The following is a 21,369-nucleotide window of genomic DNA, read 5'->3' on the forward strand; positions in this document are numbered from 1 at the left end:
TATATGTTTTCATTGAGGTCTTGAGGCTCATTCACTATTCAGAAGGCAAAATTTTCAATCATCTATTCCTAGGTAAATGATCACAGCAGGACAATTTGGTAAGAGAAATGTGATGTTTTACACTGCATTTGTGAATTATCAGGGGTTAGCTGACATTTGGTGGGTCAAGAGTAGCCAAAATCATTGAAGTTTTGGCGGATTTTTCCCCTGGACCCCCCTGGGGCTTAAGCCACGCTATGTAACGTTCCTGTTCTACTCCGGATCTGAACCGAGGTCTCCTGTGCTGACATTTTTGTCACTGAGCTGATAGAGTCTGCAGGCTTGCTAAGTGTAACATTTTAATTTTGACCAACATTTTTGACAAACTAGAAACAGTAACATGTCAAAGATCATGTCACACATGACACAGGATTAAGGATGTCTTGAATAGAAGAGCAGACCAAATGCAACCTCCCCAGATGTAAAAGTGACATAACATACAGATTGAACTAAATACCTTACATAAGTTACATAATACAGCTTGATTTGACAACATAAATAATTAAAGAATTCACATATGAATTCATAATGAACTATGAGCCTGTTCACCCAAGCCTGCACCTGTTTAATACTTTCCAGGTAGCACAGTGCACTAATCAAATCAACAACCAACCTAACTAATAACAATAATAATAATAAATAATAAAAAAAATACTAAAACAAAGTTGCTGTGTACATTTATTACATTCCATCTAACTTACCATCTCATCTCTAAAAGGTGAATTTTTGCAACTTCCATGCCAGCATGGCTCATGAGTCATGTGTTCATAAACTGAAGGTTTTGCGTTGAAAAACTCTTGAAGAACAATTTCACTCTCCATCCATGGGTTAAGTATTATTAGGTTCTCGGTCGCTGCTTCCTTGCCAGTGTGACTCAAGAGATTAGGGATGTTTTAAGTAATTTAAGTAATGTATCTTAAGTACTCACCAACTCATACTCGGGTCTGGATGACGATATCATTCTGATATGATATTCACATCATTCTGTTGGAAGATGGAGACAGATCAGACACAGCTCAGTAAATGGAAAATATATCGATGAATAATTGAAAGCATTTTAAGCTGAAACACTTTGATATTCCTATAGAAACCCATTGTAACTTCAAACTCCATTCATCAAAAACACACCTTTTTTTCTGGTGACTCATACTACCCTCCTAATACGTGAGCTGGGCATGTTTTTTCAATAACTTTTTTCATTTGATTTTATTATTGGGGAGTGTCTGACAAACTGAATATTAAATATCTAAATATTGAATCAAGCAAATTAAAAACTCTCCACGGTGTTCACAAAAGCCTGAGTAGACGATAAAATGACCAAACTTGTTTTTTTTTAAGTGAAATATCCCTTTAAGACTATACTTGAATTTAAACGACTAATGACCTAACTGCTCAACAAACACCATACAATGAGTAATAACATACTGTAGGCTCATGGACACAAATCACTAATAATTATCATGAAAACATCAGTTTGTTGACCTTTGCCAGTACATAATGGGGAAGGTTCTGTCATGACGCTACAGTTGTGGCTAAAAGTATTGGCATCCTTGCATTTGTAAAACAGAAAAAAACAGAAAAGTCTTCCAGAAGCTTGGCAAATGAAAACATATTTTGCATCAACAAAAACATACAGTACAACATAAAACTAGAATAGATACAGAATCCTAGCTCATTCTACACAGACATTTGCATAAATAGTTAAATACACTGTAGTTGAATTTCAAGCAGGCTAATTCACCTGGAACTCACCTGTGGTGAGTCCAAGTTGACTTTAATCTTTAGTAACCACTAATCCACCCAGTTTAAATGGAGTAAATCCCTCATTCTGCTGTTTTGTGTCACACACTGAACATGGACCAAATAAAAAGGAGAGAATTGTCAGGTCAGATTGTATCCAATCATGGACAATCTGAAGGCTCCAAGTCCATCTCCAGAGACCTTGATGTTCCTTCACTGTGCGCAATCTAGACCATTGTGTGTTGTGTTTTTTTTAAAACAAATGCAAGGGTGCCAATACTTTTAGCCACGATTGTAGGTGTCGCTGACAGCTTTTCAGACAGAAAGGTTAGTGTAACTGTGTACATATGTGTAGTCTGATGGGATGTAGTTTATCTGCTCATGATGGTAGTGTGGATGTGTGTCTCTCTTAAAACAACATACTTCTAATAATAAATGCCTGGACAATGTAAAGACTTTAAGGATCATAGCTGTGTTTAAATATTTATCAATTTTTTTAGCATGTTGGCAGCATGCACAAATGTGATGCCAATCATTGCAGTCTACAACTCACAGTAGCCTATGCTTGACATTACTGTTGACTATTTTCATAAGCACTGCCTGACAGTCCAGTTAAAATTGTTAATTAACTTTTCTCATCTAGCCTCGGAAACCCACGCTTTTATTTTGGCGATTGGAAGAAACTTGTCAACTGGTCAAAAGGATGTTTTTTTTTTCTTTTTTTTTTTTTTAAGGATTTGTGGTAAATATGATGAATAAAATAATCGTTAATGTTACAGTACTTAATCATTTATTCATGGAATCTAATCGATAATAATTCAAGGTTAGCCTGAGGGTTCTGATGTTTTACAGTTATAAGTGGTACAGTTATAACAGTGGATTTGAGCTGATGTTGACATCTTCAGCAGATGTACTGTACATTTACTGTCATGTATTCAAAAGTGTTTTTTTTAGGGAACCAATAAGCACGACTAAATTGGGGCAAACATAGATTGCAACTTTCCCCAGACGGGCCGGTCAAACTAAGCACAGAGAAGGACTTCTCAACTCCTATTTCTTTTATCAGTACCTCTGAGAAACTATTGGATACCGGGTAAAGAAATGAACCTAACAACATCTGTATAAACAACACGCTCCGTAAATAACATTCTAAGAAAAATACGATAAGTTTATGGTGACTGGCCTACCTTTACATGTCATGTGGCATCGATCTCTCCATCTGGCGTCGCTCCTTCCCTCAAGGCACCGGGGGGACTGTGCATGGCAGGGGCGTCCTCCTCCCTGAGCCAAGACTAAGCTTGACCGCATACCAGGGACGTGCTGGGCCCCTGATTCAGCCCGGGAAAAAGAGTTGGAGAGGCCCTCATTGCGCGCTATAGAGAGAGATCTCTCTCTATAGCGATGCTGCTACTCAAAGATTTGCCATTTCAGATCACGACAAGTGACAAGCCAGTGGGCCAATTACTGTACATGAGTTATCTTTTGTCGTTGTCGGGTGGAAACCTTGTTTGTCCAAAACCGTTTGTTTTGTATTTATCATTTAAACAATTATTTAAACTAGTGAAAACAGCCAATCTATAAGCAGTGCGAGGCGTTGTGTGCTTGTAGATCTGCTGTTTTCACTACTTTTGTGCGACGGCCTTGTATGATAAAGCAGGGCTTTGCTTTGCGAAAAAATTTATGAATTTGAAACTTGGAGATACAAGGTTTCTGCCCGACAGTGACGATTTACTTTGTTGGCCGCCCAGCCCCCAAAATGTAACAAAGGGCCGTTCGGGAGTTGTCCCGCTTTTCCCAATGGCCAGCACGTCCCTGCCGCATACCTCAACTGGACAGGAGTTGGGTGGCTTCAGCAGGTTATCAAATGTTTATTTGGAATGGAAACTATAGGATACCAGAAACTATAGGATACCAGAAACAAAGAAGCTATCATCTGCCTAAACAACTTTGTAATCTAAGAATAAACACCTAACTTTTACCTTTTTAACTACACTGGTTTTATCTCTAGACTTTATTCCCTTATCCTTTGTATGTTTTGTTTCTTAGAACACGGAGGGTTACCAGTTCGATCCCGGGCTCCCCCAGAGTTAGTGTCGTAGAGTCCTTGAGCAAGACTCTGAACCCCTAGTTGCTCCTGGTGAGCAGGTTGGTGCCTTCATGGTTTCCACTGCCATCGGTGTATGAGTGTGTGTGTGTGTGTGTGTGTGTGTGTGTGTGTGTGAGAGTGTGAATGGGTAAATGTAATGCACAAGCTCTGTAAAGCGCCTTGGATAAAGGCACTATATAAATGCACCATTTATCTTTTACTTAGATCTCTTCTACACAATGGAAATGCTTATTGTAACCATTTGAGATTTACCCAAATGTACTGTGAAGTGCATTATAAATCAAATATATTATTATTATGATCCAAATAACATTCTGTACATCTGTGGTCAAGCAAAACTAATCTAATTAACCCATTTAGACCGGGAACGCAAAATGCGTTTTTACCTTTCAGGTCGGGAACGCAGAATGCTGTTTTACCTTTCAGACCGGGAACGCAAAATGCGTTTCCTGTAGTTTTTACCCTTTTCTGATCTCGTGGCCAATGAAATGCATCAGGAGGCGATGGCGTATGCTTCCCTATGACTACCGCAAAGCATTCTGTTTTTTTTTTTTTCTGTTTGGGAGGGGGCTGCACTGGGAGAATCCCAGTGAAGCTTCTCATAGCGGCGAAATGGAAGACGCGTTGAGCGAAGGCAAACCGGACCCGCTGGAATTGGCATTGTTATTGTTACGTGATATGTTTGAAAACGACGACGATGATGAAGTGTTTCATGGATTTCATGAGGACTGGATTACTTTTCACGGACGCACTTTGAGACGGCTAGTTTCAGAGACCAACACGTTAGCCGAACAGCTAGTCAACCCCAAACTCCAGAACAACAGATTTGCAGCTATAGAGGTAATAACACTTATAAAATGATTATGATGATATGGTTCATTCATTCACATACACAGGCGCACACACACACACACACGCACGCAGTGCACGCACATATAATAATAATGACAAATGTCGCTCGCCAGATTTACCGTTATATGGAGCTAACAACTAGAATTGAAATATTGAAAATGAAAGTTTTGGTGCTTGTTGTTTCTTGTCAAAGTGGTGGTCTATGGTGTAAGGCCTATGGTGTAAGGTCTCAAATATTTGCTAATTATGTTTCTATGAGCTACATAGGCTGAGAAATATATTATTTATTAGACGTTTTATAAGATTTATTAAAATTTTTGAGTTTGCAGATTTCTTTTAAAAAATTATAAAGGTCTGGACCATGACAAATAATTTCCCATGAAAGCCAAAGGTGTGAGCTATCAAACAGTTTTGAAATTTTGTTTCTAGCTGCTACAGAGGCTGAGAAATAAATGTTTTAGTAGACGTTGACACCTCTGTGAAGTTTTCCATAAAATCTCAGGTTTTAGGGGTATTTTTCCAATCGGCCATAGGTTTTTAAGGCTTTTTTCCAGGCGGACTTAGGTCTAAATGGGTTAACAAAACATGTTAACATACAGTACCTCTGCCTAGTATAACTAGCAGTCGTTGATGTCGGGTGTTACTGTTAACCTTATATGTCAAAAACTATTACTGTTCAGGATTCAAATACTTTTGTGTGATACTGTAGTATGATGAAGTAGAGCATTCATTTATGAAAAAACAAGAAGTTGAAATATGAAGATACAAGATTTCTGCCCAATAGCAACGGTGTATCACAATAATTACAGTACCTTCCTGTTACTTATCCTCTCCTCCATACTGTACCTCCTCTCTTTTCTATCTCTGTGTCTTCCCGTCTCTCTCGTGCTGATTTGAGTGATTGACACAGAACAGTTTTACAACCAATGTAAATACATTTATTATTGACATTATCGACATGCTTTCAATGATACAATCTCACACCAATACAACATAGTTGAAAAAGGAAACAGTAAACGTATCATTGGCATTATTCTTACTGTTATTAAATTGCAGTGATGTAAAGTTCAACTCGGATCACACTGTACAGTATGTACAGTAGATCAGCCTGTCTATCAGACAAATGAACAGTCAGTCAGTCAGTATGTTTATACATCTCAGCTGTAGTGGAGGATTCATCCGTGTCATAAAATCTCTCTCTCCTCGACTGAAGCGCTTCACTGTCTCTGAAAAACAAACAGTTTTCCTGTTAGCTTCAGTCACTGAACCGTGTCCAGTCACTCTTCATGAGAGAGGTGACTGGATGGATGGTGACTAGGGCTGTCACAATTATTACATAATTTGACATAATCGCGATTATTTTTCATAATCGTCATAATCGTTTCCCTGTTGAAAAATGTTCATATATTTTTTTTAAAGTAAAAAATTGTGGAAATAGCCGATCTACAAGCTCACAATGTTGTAGATCGGCTATTTCCACTATCAGTGTTCTTTTTTAAGAATAAAGTTGTCAAATATGTCAGTAATTTCTTTGTATATTTAGGTTGTCATATCTGCCATGTGCAACTTCAAAGCCTACAAGCCAAACAGAATTGCAATTGTCAACGACAAATACACAATTAAATCGTTAATCACAATTATTTGAGTGACAATTAATCATCATGTAAAATGTTATAATTGTGAGTGACAGCCCTAGGTGACTGGATGGTTGGTGACACCAATAAAATGTACAGAGTGTATCTGAATCACAGTAATCAAAGGAGACGAAGCCGCTCATTTCATTGTCTTTATTTTTATGAATACAAATGTTACAGTAATTAATACCCCCCAGTGTCAATGATAGCTTAGTTGATTGAAAAGAGGCAAGAGGAGGACGCAAGGATGGACGTTTCAGTCAATGTTGATTTCGTCGACTAAAACTATGACGAAAAATGAGTTTTTTTCACTGTCGAAAACTAAATAAAAACTAAATAAAAACTAAGCTGTGATGACTTCACTAAGACTAAATATATTGACAATTTCGTCAACAAAAAAAAACTAGACTAAAACGTTAGGGAGGGACTAGTGGAGGAGAGAGTCATTTTATGTTTGGTTGCTCTCAGGTGTTGCCTGCTGAAAATAGCAGATCTACAAGCTCACAGCGCCTTGCGCTGCAACGTGTTGTGAGCTTGTAGATCAGCTATTTTCAGTGTAAAAGTGTAAAATTAGCCATTGCAATGTCATCAAGGCCTGCCGAAATACATTTCAGTTGACTAAATCAACTGTAGATTTAGTCTAAAATCTTATGATATTTAGTCGACAGAAATTAGACTAAAACTAAAACTTTTCAGGTGACTAAATTATGACTAAAACTAAAAGACATTTTATTCAAAAGACTATGACTAAAACTAAATAAAAAACAACACTGGTGTGTGTGTGTGTGTGTACTCACCCTCAGATGTGCGTGATTGTGTGTTTGTCTTGCAGACGAGAGAGAGAGGTCGACACACTGTGTTGCTGCTACACAAACACATCACATACTGGAGCACCGGGTCTGTGCCGTCTGTATCGCACACCTACACAAACACACACACACACACACACACACACACACACACACACACACACACACACACACACACACACACACACACACACACACACACACACACACACACACACACACACACACACACACACACACACACACACAATACAAACGCACTTTAACATGTTTGTATTATACAGTACTTGTGAGGACATTGTTTTAGGACAGCAAGTTCATGAGTGCCATTTTAAAAATGCATTGTGAGCTTGTAGATCGGACACAGGTACAAACAAAACCCAACCTCTAAATGTCCAATCCTAACCCCAACCAGATATTTTTCTTAATTGTAAACCTAACGTAAAGGGCTTTGCACACATGACCGTTGTGTTTTTTCCGTTTGCTGCATGATTAAAACGCATTGGATTTGGTGTGCAAGGCTGTGTGGAATCCACACTGAGGATCCGAAGAGGAGTCAATGAGTTTTTACCGCATGCGACAAGACGCACAAATCGAACTGGGTTCGATCGGGGGGAAAAAAACGCACAGTCGCAGCCACCTGCCGCATGGCAAATTCGGAGCCGGTGTCATAGATAATCATTGTTTTCTTAAAAAAAGAAAAAAAAAAAAGTTTTTTCTGTGTACAAAGCCCTTTGTGAGCACTAGAGCTGGGATCGGGCAATTTTTTTCTGTCCGTTCCGAAGCGTGTCCGACAGTTTTCTTATGTATTCTTATGTTCAGAGCATTCAGCTTGCCTGTTTGTTACCCTTAATATGAATATTAAGCCACACTGTGGCTTGTGAAAGTGTTATAATAGTACATCGATTATTAACTAATATAAATAGTAATGTGCGTTGCGCTGCACGTCTGGTATGACTACAGTGACTCGCTGCACAGGAGAGGACACTCATTCTGCAAGTTTCTCCGTCTATAGCCAATCTGCAAGCTCACAGCTCGTCGCGCAGCTCACAAAGCGTCGCGGATGCGAGGCGTTTAGTCCTGAAACATGATGGTCGTTGAGAGCTTGCAGATCAGCACACTTTTGGCAAAGAACACGCCGTGACGACGAAAAAGGTCTAGCTGCGAGCTCCCTTCATCACAACAACACGTTTACTTAGAGTTTACCTTAGAGTAGGCTATATCAAAAATATGACCGACCCGAATCAACGTCCGACAATTAATTATGAAAATACGTCCGCCCCTAGCCCGAGCCCGTCGGGTCAGTCGGTCCCCACAGGTTTTCGGTCGGGTATCCCAGCTCTAGTGAGCACCAGGAAAACTGTCTATTTATCAAATTCTACTATAGTTGTGGGGACATTTGACCCTCACAAGCACACACACACACACAGTCGCATACACGCACGCACGTGCACGCTCACCGACACACACACACACACACAGTCAGTGTTTAAATGGTACAAAAGTGACAAAAAACTATGCCCTCTCTTCCGAGGAAGTGATGTCACTGACCAGGCCACGCCCACTGGCGTAGATGCGCAGAAGACCCCTGCCCCTCAGCGCTCGCTGTAGCCCCTCCCACTGAGAATCGTCCAATCCCAGCAGACGTTGCAGCAGCTCGCTGGCAAACCAGACTTGACATTCACCTGTTCCATCTTCAACGCCACACCTGCGTGCACGCACACACACATCATCGACGTCAAACACAATATATACACATGTAGCGATCATAGGTGTCACCACACAAATAGATGCACACACGTACACAATACGGAGAGGAGAGGAGAGGAGAGGAGAGGAGAGGAGAGTCTTACTTGGCATGTCCCTTGAAGACAGAGGAGTTGGAAACACACTGCGTTCTGGAACAAGACTGAAAGTGAGAGAGAGAGAGAGAGAGAGAGAGAGAGAGAGAGAGATGCTAAATTCACAGCAGCAATGTCATTTCACTGCCACGTTCTACCACTGTGTCAGTGGTAGAACGTGTCACTATGCTTTGAAATAGGGGTGGAGTATGCACTACAGACTAGACTCACAACACTACAGACTAGACTAGACAAGACTAGCCTCGCAACGTGAGGCGGTGTGAGCTTGTAGATCGGCTATTTTCACAATTTTTGCCTCCAATATTTGACAATTTGGCCAATGTTTAATTTGTAATTTCAGAGGTATTAAAAAGTCCTTAAATTGTTAAATGTGCTACCTACACTTAAACTTTGTGTTGGTTTGTTTACTGTTGAGTGAGAATACAATGTTTCACAAGTTAATCATCTGGGAACCCCCCAATCCCGACCCACAGGTTCAGAACCACTGCAGTAGAGAAGTAAAGACAACCGTTGCACGTCTCTGCCAGCTTGTTTGTAAATGATCATGTCACTCACAACCACAGACATGCCAAATATATTGCATTCTACAAATGTTTCCAGTGTGAACATTGACTCAATGTTCCTGGAGTGAATTCACCCTTTGTCAGCCTTCTGATAGGTCCCTGACTGGCCAACCAGAAAAATCATTCACTTTTGCTACCGGGGGTGGAGTTATGCAGTGGGACAAAGTCCTTTCATTCGCGACACGGACGCGGCGCAGTACGGCGCTGCGCAGTCATAGTGATTCCGATAATTATAATGAATAAGCTTCAACAAACTAGTTCACATGAACGATATCGATGTAACTCTGATATTCGATTCGGTACATATATTTAAATGGGCAGAATTACAATTAAAATCCATTTTATGTTGAGGGCGAGGCTATAGTTCCTCTATTTCCTGGTCAGCACGAGTCACCCAAGATGCACTGCTCTCTCTCTCTCTCTCTCTGCCCTGTTCTTGTTTTTATAATGGAAGTGAATGGGAAAAAAGTCTTCCCTGGCTTTTTTGTCCCACCTAGTAACAGAGCGACAAGGGGTGGGACTTGACAAAGGGTGAATTGTCTACCATACACCATACTTAGTGTGCAATATGCATGTGTGTGCGTGTGTTTGCATACCCGTGTGTACACACTGCCACACACTGAGCATGCCCACTGCAACTGAAGCGATAGGATGTTCACATGACCCCTCACAGTACCCACAATGCCACGGTTCTCTCCACGCCGCCCCCACAGGCCCAGGTGCCTTATGGGAGGAGAGGGAGGGTCCTGAGGGGAGCTGATGAAAAACAAAGACAACAAAGGGGGGGAAATGTCACAGGTTCGAATCCTGAAATTCTCCCTGTTCACTCACTGAAAACACACGATACTAGTAAGACACCTCAGGGTGACTTGCGACCTCAGGGTGACATGCGACCTCGCCCAATTCTTGGCCATCTGGCCAGTGATGTATATGGGACCAGTTACTCATATATGGAGACCCCTTCATGATAGTTATGTTATGTCAAAACATGCCCATATATGGACATTACCAAATATGGGCATTCCCATATATGTCCTTAATATTGATAACATAATGTCCTTAATATTGACAATATAGGAATCTCCATATATGGGCATAAAACGTATGTTAATTAGTAATGCCAAGCAGGGCCTTGGTGAGTTAGGGCCTTGGTTTGATGCCTGTGGATCTCCATATTGGGCATAATGGGGTACCCTAACATTCTCATTTTCGGCCTGGGATTTATGACATCAGAAATCTCCATGTATGGGCATAAAAGGTTTTTTTCTTTTTCTGGGAATGACCATATATGGATTTTTATACCCTGAGAGATCTCGTAGCTTGTCTGACTGTCAGTACAGGAAGTGATGTCACATGACATCCTTTTTATGCCCATATACGAGTCATTCTGTACCACATCACTGTGACTCACTGACATCACTTCCTGTACAGCCAGACAGACAGACAAGCTACGAGGTTTTTCAGGGTATAATGCGATATTATATTTGCATTAATATTATACTGTTAATATTATATTTATTCCTCAAAAATAACTAATATTCTATCAATATTCTATTATAATATTCTACAATACTCACTGGTGGAGGCATTAAAAATTACTTTCAAATCAATAATAATAAAATTAAAGTTACCAGACGTCACCCAGACTGATGACTGTCACACTGCTGACAGGAAGAGACTTGCAGTACACATTTCCACTCCTGCACACACAAACAGTAAACATGATCAACACATGCTTTTTACTAGGGGTGTAACAAAATAGTAACTGAATCGAAAAATCTATTTTAATTTGCAATGATCTACTTATTCTACTATATTGATATGCAAAAGCATATAGCGTACTGTTTTGGCTTTGTATCGTATCGGTATCGTTTTAAAATGCAGATAATTGGTATCGAATCGTTTTGCAGTGCAAATAATTGATTGTATGGAAACTAAGTATTTGTGCCTTGTATTTAGCAATTTTAAGAAGGAAAATGAAAAAGATGGGTCTAATTACCATATAGCTACTCTTGGTATATCCATAAATGTGTAATCTGTTTTCATGTCAAGGTGCGGGTTTGTCCATATGTGTTGAAATACTTAATGTCCATGTATTGGCTAGAGAATCACAGTGTTTACTTAGTTATTTATATCCATAATAATAGATTAAAACATGCACTATTGACACATTTCACACAGACTTAATTTCTTTGCTAAATAGTTACTATATCGATTTTAAATCATTGAATCGAATCGTATCGTATTGCCATGAATGAACCAATATCGTCCATGTATCGTATCGTCAACCATGTATCGTGATGCGTATCGTATCGTTGTTAAAATGTATCGTTACACTCCTACTTTTTACCCATTATGAAATGAATAAACGACTAATAATGAACAGAAATGTAACAAATACATTGTGCCTGTGCATGTGCGTGTGCGTGTGTGTGTGTGTGTCACCTGGACACTCTATGTTGGAAGCCAGACAGCAGCAGAGTGTTGCCGGGCAACAGGCCAGGTGGGTAGGGGGTGTGGCTTAAGTCCAGGTATACCTGCAGGCTCCTCCCACTTTGATCACATAATGTCAGACGCACAGACAGACCCGCTACACACACACACACACACACACGCACATTATTTTATTTTGATGTACACAAGTACAGAAGTGCATAAATAACAGATCAGTGAGTGTGTGTGTGTGTGTGTTACACTGTGTGATCGCTTCATTACCCAATACTCGGGTTGCAGCGGTACTCGGTGTTACCGGTGTTGCCGGTGAGCGAGCACAACACTGAGTACTTTACTTGCACACCGATAACACCGTTAAATAAAAAGAAACGCAGCCGCTGCTCTGCTCTGCCCCGAGGAGCGGAGTAGAGATGTGACGTTCGCCAACGATTCCGCTCTTTTGAATAGCTCTTTTAAATGAACGATGGGATTCGGTTCTCATTCACGGGAGGCCGGGAGCTGTTCCTTGTATGGGCGTGTCGAGAATCAGAATTCAGAATCAGCGGATCATCCATGGGGCGAGGCACAGCCCATCAGACTGCATGATGTCTCGTCCCCACTCGCAGGGCACGTTCCTGGAGACTAGTTGTGGCTTTATAATGTCACAGCGCGCAGGAGGCGGAAAACAACGATGAGCCAAACAAGAAAACGCAGGGCTGTTGTAACACTAACAGTGTTGTTGCTTTTTTACAAAGCTGATTTTTTAATATGGTCAGATGGTTGTAGTTGTTTTACTGTAGCTTGAGGTAGCATTGGCTGCTACTGAGTGCTCACAAGACAACAAGACACACAATGGTGGTTGAAATGGTGTTACCGATAACCGCAGTGTTGACACAGACTATATTTTCTGTGTTAAAAATCTCATACCGTTGCAACCCTACCCAATAGCGGATGGATCAGTGCATCTGTGATGATGCGGTTGTTAAACAGTTGTAATGTGTGTGTGCACAGTACCTGCGTGTGTGTGCGTGAGACCTGTGTTGTACATCTTGTTGTCATGCAGACTGTTCCTCTGGGAGACAAACCCCTGGAAACACACCACATCTACTGGACTAACACACCCACAGGCACACGCGCGCGCGCACACACACACACACACACACACACACACACACACACACACACACACACACACACACACACACACACACACACACACACACACACACACACACACACACACACACACACACACACACACACACACACACACACACACACACACACACAGGAATGTTATATTTTGCCTGCTTATTGTCCGCATTGGTAGCACTTTACAATAATGACCTGTTATAAATCATTTATAAACATTTATAAGCAGTTTATAGATGAGTAATAAAACATGAACAAACTGTTTATTGACATTTGTAAATGTTTACCTAAACATTTATAACTGTTTTAAACATCATTAACATGTTATTAGTAAGGTATTAGTAAGTAGTAAACTAATCATGAATAAACCATTTATATACATTCATAAATGTTTACTAAATCATTTATAACCAATGCTAAAATTCACATAATGTGTAGGTAGGAATGCATTTACAAATGTCTGTTAAGGTGACCTCCATGTGTTGTTCATGTTTAATATACGCTTTGTAGATGTTATCAAGAGCCCTAATGTAAAGTGAAGACTATTCATTGCGACCGTGAGGTCGCAAGTTACTATACAAACCTCCACCGGATGTCCGTCACGTCACGTCACGTCACGCCACGTCACGTCACGTCACGCCACACTTTTGGCCCTACTCTTATCTCTGGCACCGTTGCCCCTATCCATGCCAAACTTTGCACACACTCCTTGGCTGCCAAACCACAACCTTCACCCCTGATTTCTCACATGCCCCTCTTCTAGCGCCACCATGAGGTTGCTTATCTCCTTACTGGTTATTTATATCTGTCTGTTAATGTGGCCTCCTTGTTTGTTCATGGTTATGCTTTGTAAAACATTCCTTAAATATCTATAAATCATTAGTAGATGTTATCAAGAGCCCTAATGTAAAGTGAAGACTATTCATAATTTACAACTGTCTGTTAATGTGGCCTCCATGTTTGTTCATGTTTAGCAGTTTGGCAAGTTTGGCTTGGATAGGGGAAACGGTGCCGGAGATAAGAGTAGGGCCAAAAGTGTGACGTGACGGACAGACTGACTGAGGGACTGATAGACAGCCGGGGGAGGTTTTCATAGTAACTTGCAACCTGATGGTCACAATGAATAGCCTTCACTTTACATTAGGGCTCTTGATAACATCTACAAAGCGTATATTAAACATGAACAACACATGGAGGTCACCTTAACAGACATTTGTAAATGCATTCCTACCTACACATTATGTGAATTTTAGCATTGGTTATAAATGATTTAGTAAACATTTACAAATGTATATAAATGGTTTATTCATGATTAGTTTACTACTTACTAATACCTTACTAATAACATGTCAATGATGTTTAAAACAGTTATAAATGTTTAGTTAAACATTTACAAATGTCAATAAACAGTTTGTTCATGTTTTATTACTCATCTATAAACTGCTTATAAATGTTTATAAATGATTTATAACAGGTCATTATTGTAAAGTGCTACCTTTGCGGTAGTTTACATGCTAGAATAGTGACTTGAGAGCTGTTTCACTGTGCAATTTAAGTCAATGGAGGCTATTTTTAATATCAGTTTCTAATAAATGGATTAACTACAGTTTACAGTTTAGGCATTTAGCAGACGCAAACTACTGAAGACATCTCAGCAATCATAACAGGTAACACACAACCCAAACCTCAACCAAACTGTCATTGTGTCTTCAGTCAAAGTGCTCAGTTTATGCTAATGGTCTGATTTGATTGATTGATTGATTGATTGATTGTTTGATTGATTGCTTGACTTACCTGCAGTCTAAAACGTTGGACACTGTCATCACGCTGGAGGGACGTTGCTGGAGAAAGACAGAGACAAAGACACATCGGTGCGTGTGGGGAGGGCGACATGGAGGACATTCTGATTACCAGACGTCCTCTTTAGTAACCGCACCTTTTTTCCCTCTACACACCAAATCTCTTTATTAAAACCCATTTAGGCCTAGAATTATTGACTGCTTTAACCAGTGAAGAATAGCACATATACAAGCTCACATTTGTAGATCTGCTATTTTTTGAAAAAGCCGTGAAAATGTGTGCAAATCTTTGACTATATGCATTTTCAAAGCGAACGTTTGTAACTCAAAGTTTGCTTCTGGGTGGTCCCTGGAACTAAATATTTTAAGATGGGGGTCCGTGGCCAAATAAATATCATTTTGGGGGTCCTTCACATGAAAAGGTTTGAGAACCACCGACATAGTAGTCTCTCAAGAACAGGCTAACTGAGCTCCATTTAAGTGAAAAGGACCTTTTCTTTGACGATGGCTGGCCAGATTGCTGACATACTGTAGAAACATAGGGTTTTTCAAAAACTCTTAGAAGGATTCAAAAGACACTTATAGAATCGGGTCAAAATTCAAATTTTCACAATTTTTCTACAAGCTTGCAGCGCGGCACTCGGTGCCGCGCTGTGAGCTTGTATATCTGCTATTTTTCAATAAAAATAAAATAATGATACACAATAATGTGTACCGTTCTGAATGGGTTAAACAGAAATAAAATGTTCAGGTCAGGATACCAATGTCATCCAATCAGGAGAGAGAATTCATCCAGCGTGTTACCTGGTTGGATGGAGACATGAGAAGTGGGCGTGTCAGCGTGTAGAACTTCCAGTCAGAACGCACCACGAGGAAGGAGCTAGCATGGAGTTCCACCCCACGCCGCCCCACAACACACGAGCCAATCAGAACACTGGAGTCCTGCAAGACACACAGAAACCAATGAATCAGAAGACTGAAATGCTGTCAGAGAGACACAAGGCAGCCAATCATAACACTGGAATCGTGTCAGCCAATCAGAGCATTAGAATTATGTGAGGAATAATATATCTTATCACATTAGTACTAGCCTCGCGTAGCCAGGCTTACTCATCTACGAAGAGAAAAGCCTGGTGACAATATCAGGCAGAGACTGTTCAACTTCCGCTGTGAGAATTTCAACGGAAGACTACAACGCATGACGTAACTTCCGTTAAACACAGCACTTCCGCCACTTCCGCTAGAACCAACCGGAAGTCATATTGTGGCCAGGGTGCATTAGTACCTAGTTAGGTTACCTTCGACTTTTTACTAGTAGGGCTAGTTTCAAACTTCAGCCACCTGTAGGTGTTCTTTTAGAGTAGTTAGGCAATCAAAACATTTGCAACATTGCAATCAAAATATTGTAGTTGTGAATACATCCTACATTAAAACTGACCAGAGGGTGGATTGAAAACGGATAATGAGAAATGTAAAATCCGGGTTTGCGGGGTGCACCGTTGCTCCGATCCACACCAAACTTGGCACAAACTTTGTTCAGGGGACTGCCATCGGAATAACAGCTACAGTTACTTCAGGACCATGGACAGCAGCTGCAGTTACTTCAGAACCATAGATAGCAGCTGCAGACATCTCTAACAAGCACCATTACTCCAATCTTCACCAAACTTGGCACTTAAAGTTATACCGTGTAAGTTGCTAAACTAGTGGTCAGTAGCGGTATTGCTTTTTTCGGCCGTTTTTCGCCGGAAGGGGTAGAACGTATCTTTTCTGGCCAGGATTTGGGGATTAAGAGGTTAAGAATCCTTCACCATGGTAAACACTGTAGCTGAGCGAGGCTACTTCCTGAAGACGCGGCAGATAAGCTGTGATTGGCCGGTAGTGTATCATGTGTGTATGATTCACGATGTGATTGGCCAACGTATACAGATGATGCAGATGACGCTATTTTTCCGCGAAAACCGGACCCCGGCAAGGATCATAGAAAACATATAAAGAGAAGGCTTTAGAAGTTGAAAATAACGGAGTGGGTGTTCTAAAACTTTAGCGATTTAACAGTTAGGACAATTTTAAGATTTGTTTTATAAAAAAAGTTACATGGTATAACTTTAAAGTACAACAAGTACAAGTACTCATTATGCAAAATGTGTCATTTTTAGTTTTAAAATGTGTACACATATTTTTTAAATAGCAGATCTACAAGCTCACAATGTGTCGCTTCACGACACATTGTGAGCTTGTAGATCGTCTATTTTCAAATAGCCAAAATGTATATAGGGCTGAAGTTCTTGATGCAGGTTTTGTAATAATAATCAAAATCTACAAAGCAACTAAACCTCTCAAATAATTGTTGTGGACACTACAAACACGGTTCAGTGGTCTGTCATGCAATAGTGAGGGGCCTCGGGTGGCCCCAGGCACACCATAGCTCCAATCCGCACCAAATATGCCACAAACAATGTTGAGGGGTTGGCCATGAGAATAGACACACCAGGGGCCACATTAGAGGCCCCCGGGGGTCACAGGCATACTGTTGCACCAATTCGCACCAAATGTGGCACAAACACTGTTCAGGCTGCCGTGAAAATAGTCATATATACTTTTTTAAATGAACACACATGGGGACGCTATAGCATGTTTAAGACGTGTGTGTGTGTGTGTGTGTGTGTGTGTGTGTGTGTGTGTGTGTGTGTGTGTGTGTGTGTGTGTGTGTGTACCTGTGTGTCAGTAACCACCAGCCTGTAGCAGCAGTCAGGTTGGAGAACAGGAAACCACCGCACACACTGACCTGCGAACACCAACACAACCTAACACACACACACACACACAAAAGCAAAAGGTAAAGGTATTTCAATGTTAGCGTCCCTCACTTTAAAACATTTCAGAACCACTGGTTAAAACACATTCACATGAAGAGTGCACTGTCTGAAAAGCCCTTTTTGTTTTCAAAATGTTCAAACTGTTGTTGTTTTTCACCTTCTTGTTTTTCTCTCTCGCCCATTCTCGCTCCGTAATTGGTCCGTTCCTGGGATTCAACCCCCATTCCACTGCTGGACCAATCGCATCTACTTTGACAGAGAAACCCAGGGATAGGCCCGGCCCCTCGGCTCCTGAGCCAATGGCAGCGTTCTTCCAGGCCACGCCCTCTTTCTCCTCCACGTGGATCACCATGGAGACGCTGGGGCGTGGTCTGTTGTTGCCAGGCAACTGGGTTGTCGGAGTAACAGTGGGTGTAGGTTGGGCGGAGTCTGTCGCCATCCTCTCCTCTTCATCATCCTTCACTATAACCATTGAAATAAACACACCATCCTTCACTGTAACCAATGAAATAAACACACCATCCTTCACTATAACCAATGAAATAAACACACCATCCTTCACTATAACCAATGAAATAAACACATCATCCTTCACTATAACCAATGAAATAAACAAAAACCCACAACTGAATGACCTGAACTTAAAATAAGAACTATGCATTATCTACAAGCTCAGCATGTACAACGTGTAACTGCTATTTTCTTACTGTTTTCTGATTTGTATTATGACTATGCTGATATTTGGAGGGTGTTGCTACCTAAGTTTAATTACGATTTTACAGCAATGACAATACACATCTCACTTTTTGTCTCATTGTCAATATGTCATTCCTAATCACTTGTACTGTAGATCAGCTTGTACAGTAGTTCACTATTTTCAATGACCTTTTTGAATTTCACCCCTGACTAATACATATTACAATAAAATAATACAACTGAAAATAAAATAAAACCACGCCTTTCCACAAAATAAAAAGTAAACTAAACAAGCAGGAAGAAAACTAAAAGCTAAACTGAAACAGAGAGGTCAAAACTAATGAAAACAATAAAAACCTTGTTCTTCACCTCCTCTCCCCTCCTCCTCTTCTATCTTTCTCTTCTTCCCGCCAGGCTCGTTGTGCTCTTCTCTCCTCCTCTTGTCTCCTCCTTGGCTCATGGCCACGGAGGGACTCAGGATGTGAACGTCACCCAGGCTAAACTGCAGATAAACTCTGAAAGAAGATTGGTTGAAGTAATGTCTCAAACAGTTACAACCGATAATAAAATAAAATAAAAAATAAAAACATTAAAAACTGTTACAACCACTAACAACTAGTTACATGTACAAAGCAGTTATAACCAGTAGTGTGAACCTGTAGAGTGTGTGTGTGTGTGTGTGTGTGTGTATACTGTACCTGTAGTGTGTGTGTTTGATGTATTTGTTGTTCTCCAGGTGTCTGACAGACGGGAAATCTGATTGGAGGAACTGTTCCGTTACCACGGTGAACTTCTGAACACACACCAGGCAGCCTGTAAAAGACACACACACACACACACACACACACACACACACACACACACACACACACACACACACACACACACACACACACACACACACACACACACACACACACACACACACACACACACACACTATACATAAACAATGTATTAGAGTGACAGTATTACAGTTCATACATGCACATCATCGATGAGGATTCCAAACTAATAGAAGCAACAGCCTTTCACTTACAGTATATAGAAAAAGGTAAAATGACCAAACATTCCTACTGATTATGTCACTGGTGGGTAGGTTTCTAAACGATCTACAGCCCTCCTCTGAGGCACAGAGTAGGCAGACAGAAGTGATGCCAGCCATCTTAAAATGAGCATTAGTGAGGAGTGAGGACCAAATCGTTTATATGAAGATACGTTGGAAATGGCTGAAGTGCTCCTTTTACGTTTGTCTGTTCTGCCCAGAAAATGGATGCTAGGGTTCCTGTTAGACATGTGTATTGGTCCATCTGCTCTTTCACATTTTAGTCTCAAACCATATAGTGTTGCATAGCCAGAATTTCAGAGATGTCTGCCTACTGATCTGGTGAAGTTCTAATTCCATGGTGGCTGGAGGTAGCCTTGCAACAGCCAGACTCTCCCAGGGGAGAGTCTGGGAGTTCTCCATAGACAACGCATTACGCGATCACTTTGACTGACAGGTCCAGTCAGTAGTCATCAGCACATCGTCGGGAGAACAGCAAATACGTCTTTTCCAGACAGATATTCCAAAGGTGCAAACTGTTGTTAGTTTTTAAGTTATGAGATGCCGTTGATTTCAGATAAAACTTCGCAGCTTTTATTTGCGATTTGTGAACTCGCGTCGGACATGGGGTCCGCCATGTTTGTTTACAAAATGCGAGAGCTGTTGCAGCCGCTCGATCAATCAGGAGCGGTGTGAGGCGGGTTCGCTCGAAATGCAGCCTTTTGATTGGACATTAGAAACCCAAGTTCTAATAAAGACGCTTGATGGGAGGGACACCAGACCGAGAAAGGAAGCACATTGGTGATGACGCAGCTCGGGATGGCTTGCGAAGCTAGGCTGGAGGTGGCTGGTAACAATTCAAATATTTATTTTAAACAACCCTGCATTGTAGAACCAATGTGAAAGACTGAAATTATAGGCCTGTCACAATTATTAAATAATTGCCTAATCGCAATTATTTGAGATAATCGCAAGTGTTTTGCAATACAGCCATGATCATTTCCATGTTGAACATTTTCAAACATTTTACAAAATAGCAGATCCAAAAGCTTACAAGTTACAACACCTCACAAAGTGACGTATTTGTTATTTGTCTTATTTGCCCTGTGCAATTGTGATTCATATGTTCCAACGCTCAATGTCAAAAGCACAATTACATTTTCATTATTTGTGACAAGTAATCGTCAACTTAAATTTGTAATCATGACAGCCCCTAGACAATTGTGTAATAACTGTGACAGGCCTGTCCGTGGCGCTGTAATCTCTCTCATATGCTGTGTTTCTGCAGAAGCACATAATAGCCAGTTTAAGCAACGCAACGGCAGATGACAAAGGTAACCGGAAATGATCCGCGCTCGATAGATAAACCTGCCGTCGCCGCAGCAGTCTATACAACGCCAGAAGGTCCCTTCCCACGTAGCGCCTACTCCGTCTGCTGCGTGTACGCGTCGCCATGGGAACCAAAGCGCTCAGTGAAAGGGGTGGGAACCCGTCGCCACCGAGGCTTTGCTTAACCATTTTGACCGCTACGGCGATTACGTCATAGCAGCCGTAGTCCTGCCTCACGTTGTGGTAGTAGAAACGGTCTGCTTAATGTCGCTAATACTTAAATGCTACTGCGGGCAGTCTGACAAACTGCAGGTGATGTGGGATGAAACCACTACAATAGCAGGACTGAGAAAAAAGGCCTGTCACAGTTAATACATAATCGTATAATCGCAATAATTTGAGATAATCGTAATTGCATATTAATCGTCATCATCGTTTCCACGTTGAGAAAGGTTTATACATTTTGTTCAGAAATAAGTGGAAATAGACA

At 40.9% G+C, this 21,369-nt stretch overlaps 1 protein-coding gene across 1 annotated transcript in view; it reads right to left on the reverse strand.

Annotated features, from left to right (window-relative positions):
* Positions 1-6,430: 6,430 nt before the first annotated feature.
* Positions 6,431-21,369, reverse strand: part of ctc1 (CTS telomere maintenance complex component 1) — a gene marked incomplete at both ends in the record, with an annotated part of 30,962 nt that continues 16,023 nt past the window's right edge. Inside the window, 14 exons of the mRNA XM_080754358.1 lie at positions 6,431-6,438; positions 7,170-7,293; positions 8,733-8,889; positions 9,035-9,090; positions 10,203-10,362; positions 11,238-11,306; positions 12,052-12,196; positions 13,075-13,126; positions 14,986-15,018; positions 15,795-15,932; positions 17,708-17,797; positions 17,967-18,271; positions 18,875-19,020; positions 19,204-19,318. Coding sequence (XP_080610484.1) covers positions 6,431-6,438; positions 7,170-7,293; positions 8,733-8,889; positions 9,035-9,090; positions 10,203-10,362; positions 11,238-11,306; positions 12,052-12,196; positions 13,075-13,126; positions 14,986-15,018; positions 15,795-15,932; positions 17,708-17,797; positions 17,967-18,271; positions 18,875-19,020; positions 19,204-19,318 — 1,598 coding nt within the window. The remainder of the gene's footprint in view (positions 6,439-7,169; positions 7,294-8,732; positions 8,890-9,034; positions 9,091-10,202; positions 10,363-11,237; positions 11,307-12,051; positions 12,197-13,074; positions 13,127-14,985; positions 15,019-15,794; positions 15,933-17,707; positions 17,798-17,966; positions 18,272-18,874; positions 19,021-19,203; positions 19,319-21,369) is intronic.

Source organism: Nannobrachium achirus (assembly GCF_963921795.1).
Source record: "Nannobrachium achirus genome assembly, chromosome: 23".
NCBI lineage: Eukaryota > Metazoa > Chordata > Actinopteri > Myctophiformes > Myctophidae > Nannobrachium > Nannobrachium achirus.